Raw genomic sequence first — 6,000 nt, 5'->3', positions numbered from 1 at the left:
CATTCACAGTCACGTTGGCAGCTGCCTCAGAAAACAGACGTGGCATTCCAAGGTCATGCACCTGGACTGTAAAACGGAAAACCTTCCTCTGCTCGTAGTCCAAGGTTGTGATTGTTCGGATAGCACCCGTGCTGGAATCAATGGCAAAGTAATTGAGGGCAAATGGCTCCACAATCTGATAGACAAGCATTGCATTGTGGTCGCCATCAGCATCGGAGGCACGGATAACCAACGGAGTGCTCTCAAGGGTCAGAACAACACTGCTGATGCCTGCTGACTCACTGATCATGCCTGTGAACTCCTTTTGGAGGAACAAAGGGGCATTGTCATTCTCATCCTTCAGATGAATTAGCATAGTTGTGTTGCTGGCGAGCCCAGCCATGTTTGTGGCTTGTATGATAAGCTTGTATTCAGGCTTGGTTTCGTAGTCCAAAACTCTCTGGATGACAACCACTCCAGAGTTTGGGTTGATGTCAAATGCGTTGTTGATGTTGCCAGCTTTGATCTGATAAAAAACTGACGATTGACTGGTGGCCGTCACCAAGCACACAAAGCTGCCGGGATGGGCCGATTCACTGACCTCTGCTGAAAACTCTTTTTCAGTGAACTTTGGAGCAGCGTTGTCAGATACTGTGACCAAAATGACCACTGCTGCTGTGGTGGACAGTGAAGATGATCCTTTATCAGATGCCTTGATAATGAGCTCAAACTTATTCTTCTTGCTGCGGTCAAGTTCCTTGGCTACTGTGATTGTCCCCAGGACTGGATCCATAGCAAATGTGTTTGCAACATTTCCTGTAAAAAAAACAAAAAAACAAATGAATTAATTAGTGTGCACATTATCCAAGTTTCAGACTGACTTGCTTTGTTTTCATGTACTGAGTACATCTAAGCTGCCTCCAATTGTTGTCCTCAAAGGGCTTTGGCAGAAAATGTAAATTACTTTAAATTATACAACAAGCAATTGTCTTGCGCTATTCAAATTGTCTCAAAGGAACACTACCGACAATTCCATTGGCTTGAACCATCTTAACAATCTCAAAAATGTTTGTATCAAACAAAGGACTGGAAAATCACTGAATATCCCACCCTCGAACAGAGTCGATTGGCAGAGACAACAATGGTGGGAACTTATGAAGATGCTCTGTGAACGCCCACGTATTGAGATGCGTTCTGACAAAGCTATCGGCAACCTCCTCCACTGTAAAGCATTCGTCATCCAGGCTCAGCAGAGGAAGGAATCCTCAAAATAAAAATAACTCTTGTTTTGTTGAAACCTATTTGACAGTTCCTCTGTAAAACCTGTTCTACGCCTGAATCACCAAATTGATATCATCAAAGACATTTACCTGACTCGATGCTGTAGACAATCTCAGCGTTTTGGCCTTGGTCTTTATCCAGAGCGGTGACCTGAAGCACGGCTGATCCAATCGCAGCGGACTCAAAGACGCGACCAGAGTACGGTGCATCCACGAACCAGGGAGCGTTGTCGTTGGTGTCCACCACGTTGATGACCACTCGCACCAGGTTCCTCTTGACTGGGATGTCTTGGTCACGCACCTGGTCATAAGAGTTGTGAATGCACATTTAGCAGCAGAAGAGTCGGGATGAAAAACAAACGGAGAGGCAGACTTGGGGAATGTGATATGTTTAAATGGCGAATATTAAACTGGTATAGTTAAATTTTCCTATTTAACCGGAAAGCTAATTTAGACATGCATAGATGTTCTGTATTAGGGTCGGCAAAGCCCTTTAATCCAAATCAAAAGAACTAAATCCAAGAATTCCAGTTCCAAATCCGTTCAATTAAGTCCATAGATCAAGAAATACTGTTTCTTAGTTTTACAACTAAGAAACACTAAAGGAGGATAATAGACTATTTCACTATAGTCTGGGGTGACCACATTTCCAGTGGTCACCTTAATCTCAAGCCACACGAGTCGGAGGACACAGAAACAGCTGAACGATCACATAAATCGGACAGAAATCAAACCCGGTCCACAAAACACGTACCATGACGGTGAGGGTGTGCTGGCGCATGGTCTCATGGTCCAGCCCCTCGGCCGTGTACAGGACGCCCGTGCCGGGGTCCAGGCGGAACTTCTTGAGGCTGAAGGGGTCGGTGCTGCTCAGCAGGGTGAAGGTCAGCTTGTTCTTCTCGTCCTCGTCGGCAGCGGCGATCCTCAGAACCTCGGTGTCGGCCGGCGTGTCCTCGGCCACGCTGACGTTGTAGCGCTGCTGGGAGAACTGGGGCCGGTGGTTGTTGGTGTCGATGACACGGATCAGCACCTGTTGGGACGTCACGCCAGAACATCAGGTTAGGGTCTGAGGGAGGACCCGATTGGGTGCCAACATCAGATTTATCCTTCCACCGTTTACAAATGATTGTTAAAATAAACAACTAAGATCGAGAAGAACCAAGATCAGAACTAAGACATCATTAATTACATCAAAATAAAATAGTTTTCTTTCAAAATAAAGTTGTTAACAGGAAAATAAGATCAATAAGACCAGACACAACACCAACTGTTTCAAAAGCAACCTCCAACCCTCAAATCTCCCACATCATATTTTCACATGGCAGCATGACCTCAAACACACTCAGATGAGAACTGCTGAAAATCACAGATAACAGTTAGATACAAGGAGGGTTGTGATGCCAATGGGTTTCTAGTAATGATTTTAATTAGTACCATTAAGTATGAAGTGCTGATGCGGCTTTACCAATTTTTGTTTACAGTGTGTGAATCAAACGACGACACTCAATATTTGACCACTATAAATGCATATGTTCCCAAAGCAAAGCCCACAAAATGCAATGATGCGCCGCAGAAGGGCATCTTTTCACTCTTTTTTTTTTCGGTCACGGCAAAGAACATCACGTCCTTTGTGGTGCAAGTCCTGTCCTCAAACTGTAAAATTCCGCCGGGGTCATGTTTTATCAACACCCGGCATTCGTCTAGCACACTTCCGACAGAGGATTATCAAGAGCCGTTGGAATGCCAGCTCCGGGTCCCAAAACTGGCGAGGGGCTCCTACCATGGCCAAACAAGGGGAACAAAGGGATCAGCCAGATTAGACACCTGCATACCAGACACCAGGGGGAGGTGGGTGCACAAATGCCAAGCAGGGGGCTGCTGGAAGAGCGGGTAGAGAGGTATTCGAGTGACGGTTAAACCTATGCCCGCCGGATCCCTCTCTGACGCGAGGGCCATCCACGGGGTGCTTTTGAAAGGATGTCGAGCTGGTGGTGTGTCCGCTTAAGAGACCGATATAGACTCGGCGCGACAGGGGGCGATAACATTGACAATCTGTTGTGTGCTGAGATGTTGGCAGTGCTGGCCTGATCTCACAGATGCCATCTCGCAGAGTGCCCGCGACTGCATGCTAACCATCAAAGTTGCACGTTGGCCATGTGCCACCAGTCACATGGCGTGACTCTTTTATGTCACCGGGCCGCTGATATAAACCTTCTGCAGAGAGAAGTATTTTTTACTCTAACCTCTATTTGAGCAAAATGAGAACCCAGAGGAGGTATGCAAATCTCCAAGTGTGTGTGTGTGTGTGTGTGTATGTGTGCCTTTCAGTGAGTTTATGCATATCGAGGGACACACTTCACACTCCGAGCTGTCTGTCTTCTTCTCATGTCATGCCAGACATCATACAGTGCAGCATCCCTAAGGCGATGCAATCAACCTCAGTAACCCCAACCCCCTCCTCTTTGATTACGCACATCCAGACACATGGACCCACAGTCTCACAGTCTTCACAGAAAGAAACCAGGAGGGGGCCCGTGTGTCTCAATCTGGCTTGATTTAGATAACACTTCATGAGAAAAGGGGGAGGCCATTGATAAGGCTGCGAGGGCTGACAAGTGTTGTCAGCTAACAGAAAGCCTGGCCACAACCTGGACACCGGACTCCTCAGCGAGGCCGGATGGTATGTGGGTAGGGAGCGTAGAGAACCTAAAGCCATCGCCTTTGGGCTATTTTTTCTATGCAACATTCCCCTTCCATCGTCGACCCACAAACACCCTGCGCACACATGATCTTGCTCAGTTTCCAAACTCCCCCCACTTCCCTTGCTGAAAGAAGGCTAAGGCACTTCAAAGGAAACATCGTAAAGCTACATGATCCAGGCTGACTGCAGAAGAATTTCCAGTGTAGAGAACTCTTTAGCTTTTGTAGATACCTTCCTCTGGGAGTGCTGCAGACGAGCTAGTTCAAGACCAAGACACTGACTTAATAGAAGGGAGGGGGGGGGATCTGCTGGCAGGAAGGAGGGGGGGGGGAAAGTAAAGAGAAGAGAACAAAAGACGGCAAAAGCCAGTTGTCAGATTTTTAAAGGAGGCATTGTATCAGGACCAGCAATACACCAAAAAGGCCACAAACAGATTTCGGAGAGGGCAAACAACATGTGGAAAGAGGTAAGAACATGTACGTCTGCCAAAGACAGAGAGGCAACGTGATGGAGCCGGTGGGGACAGTTTGTGCTGATTCAAGATGAGAATCAGGGGGGTCCTGGGGAGCAGATTGCAACAGAACAGCTTGTGGGTGCTCCTGTGGGGTTGTGGCAGGATGTAGTGGGGCTGGCGACGGCCGGACAGACGCAGGGAGGGCCCCGTGCCCAGGCTGTCTTGTTGGCATGGCTCCTGGTCGTGAGGTGCCCATGTTGGAATGCAACGTACCCCTTGTGTGGATTAACTGATACTTTGCGGACACCTTCATCTTGCCACAATGGCCTTATGGTGAGAACAATACGAGTGGCTACAGTGATCCATCAAACCAGCCCCCAGCCCCGACACAGAGAAAGGGTCTGCTCCTGGACGGTGCTTAGCACGTCCTAGCTAGATATGTGAAAGAGGTCGGGTTATTGTTCAAATACTTTTGGGTGCCGATTTGAGAGTTGAAAAGGTACTACAAATAATTACATTTGTTCTTGAATTAAATAATCATCAATTATGATAATTATCAATTATCTATATATATATATATATATATATATATATATATATATATATACATACATATATAGAAAGAGAGAGAGAAAGAGAGAGAGAGATACAATAGCTTTTATTCTGGATGGATATTTCTAATTACCCCCTCTAGGCGGTGTGTATGGAACACTGCCTTGAGAATCAGGACAAAGCCAGACGAGGATGAATCCTGTGTGCTTTTGTTTCAAAACAATGCCTTAACAAACACCTTGTGTGTTGTCACAAAACCCGGACACGCGCGGGGGGCTCTAAAGCCCTCACTCGCCACCGACACCATGCGCAGGAGAGGAAGCCCCCTGCCAGGTGGCAGGTTCTGGGCAACGGCAGGACATTGGCACGGTGTGCCCATGCACATTTCTTCCAAAGCAGGATTAGCGGAGCCCAGCACCGTACACTGCCCCACAGAGGTCCAGTGTTCTTCCTATTTGTGCTTTATATTTTACCCTAACAGAATTATCCTAATCTTCACATACTCAGCCAAAAGTATGGAGAGGGTTTCTGAAAATGGAGATGGAGAGAACAAGAAAAGGAAAGAATGTGAGGGCTAAGGGAGGGAGACGGGCGGGGAGGCGGGGGGGGAGCCAAAGTAGGGAAAACGCATTCCAAAGACTGGAAGTAGGCCACGCCGTCTGGCAGCACGGTGTCCATATGACTTTGATTTGAGGAACAGATAAGTGAAACACTGAGCTTTCACAAGGTACCGCACACGTGAGTCAATCTAATCCTGTCAGCAAATGTTCTCATGAAGAAGTGCTCTCTGATAGATTGATGGAAAGTACAAAGAAAAGCCAAAAGTATATTTGTCAGCGGGACAAATGTGTTTGCGGTTTCTGCAAAGAGTTTTTTTTTTTATGGGATTCAATTCCATATTTTTTGGGGGGGGGTTTGCATATGCTTTGAAAATTGCTCCACCGCTAACAAACGCCATTGATCGAGGATTATAATTGAAAACTCTTCATCAATGGGGACAATATGTTGGGAGCAGTCTCCCTAGTAACCTTGAA

The 6,000-nt window shown here is 46.8% G+C and overlaps 1 protein-coding gene across 1 annotated transcript in view; it reads right to left on the bottom strand.

Annotated features, from left to right (window-relative positions):
• fat1a (FAT atypical cadherin 1a) overlaps window positions 1-6,000 on the bottom strand; it is a 70,081-nt gene that overhangs the window by 25,080 nt on the left and 39,001 nt on the right. The window contains exons 8-10 of the mRNA XM_084465964.1: window positions 2,014-2,289; window positions 1,350-1,560; window positions 8-795 (exon numbers count right to left, since the gene is read on the bottom strand). Coding sequence (XP_084322090.1) covers window positions 8-795; window positions 1,350-1,560; window positions 2,014-2,289 — 1,275 coding nt within the window. The remainder of the gene's footprint in view (window positions 1-7; window positions 796-1,349; window positions 1,561-2,013; window positions 2,290-6,000) is intronic.

This window comes from Micromesistius poutassou, assembly GCF_964030765.1.
Source record: "Micromesistius poutassou genome assembly, chromosome: 3".
In the NCBI taxonomy this organism is placed as follows: domain Eukaryota; kingdom Metazoa; phylum Chordata; class Actinopteri; order Gadiformes; family Gadidae; genus Micromesistius; species Micromesistius poutassou.
The sequence above is the reverse complement of the archived record's forward strand: the minus strand, read 5'-3'. Positions and strand labels throughout refer to the sequence as shown.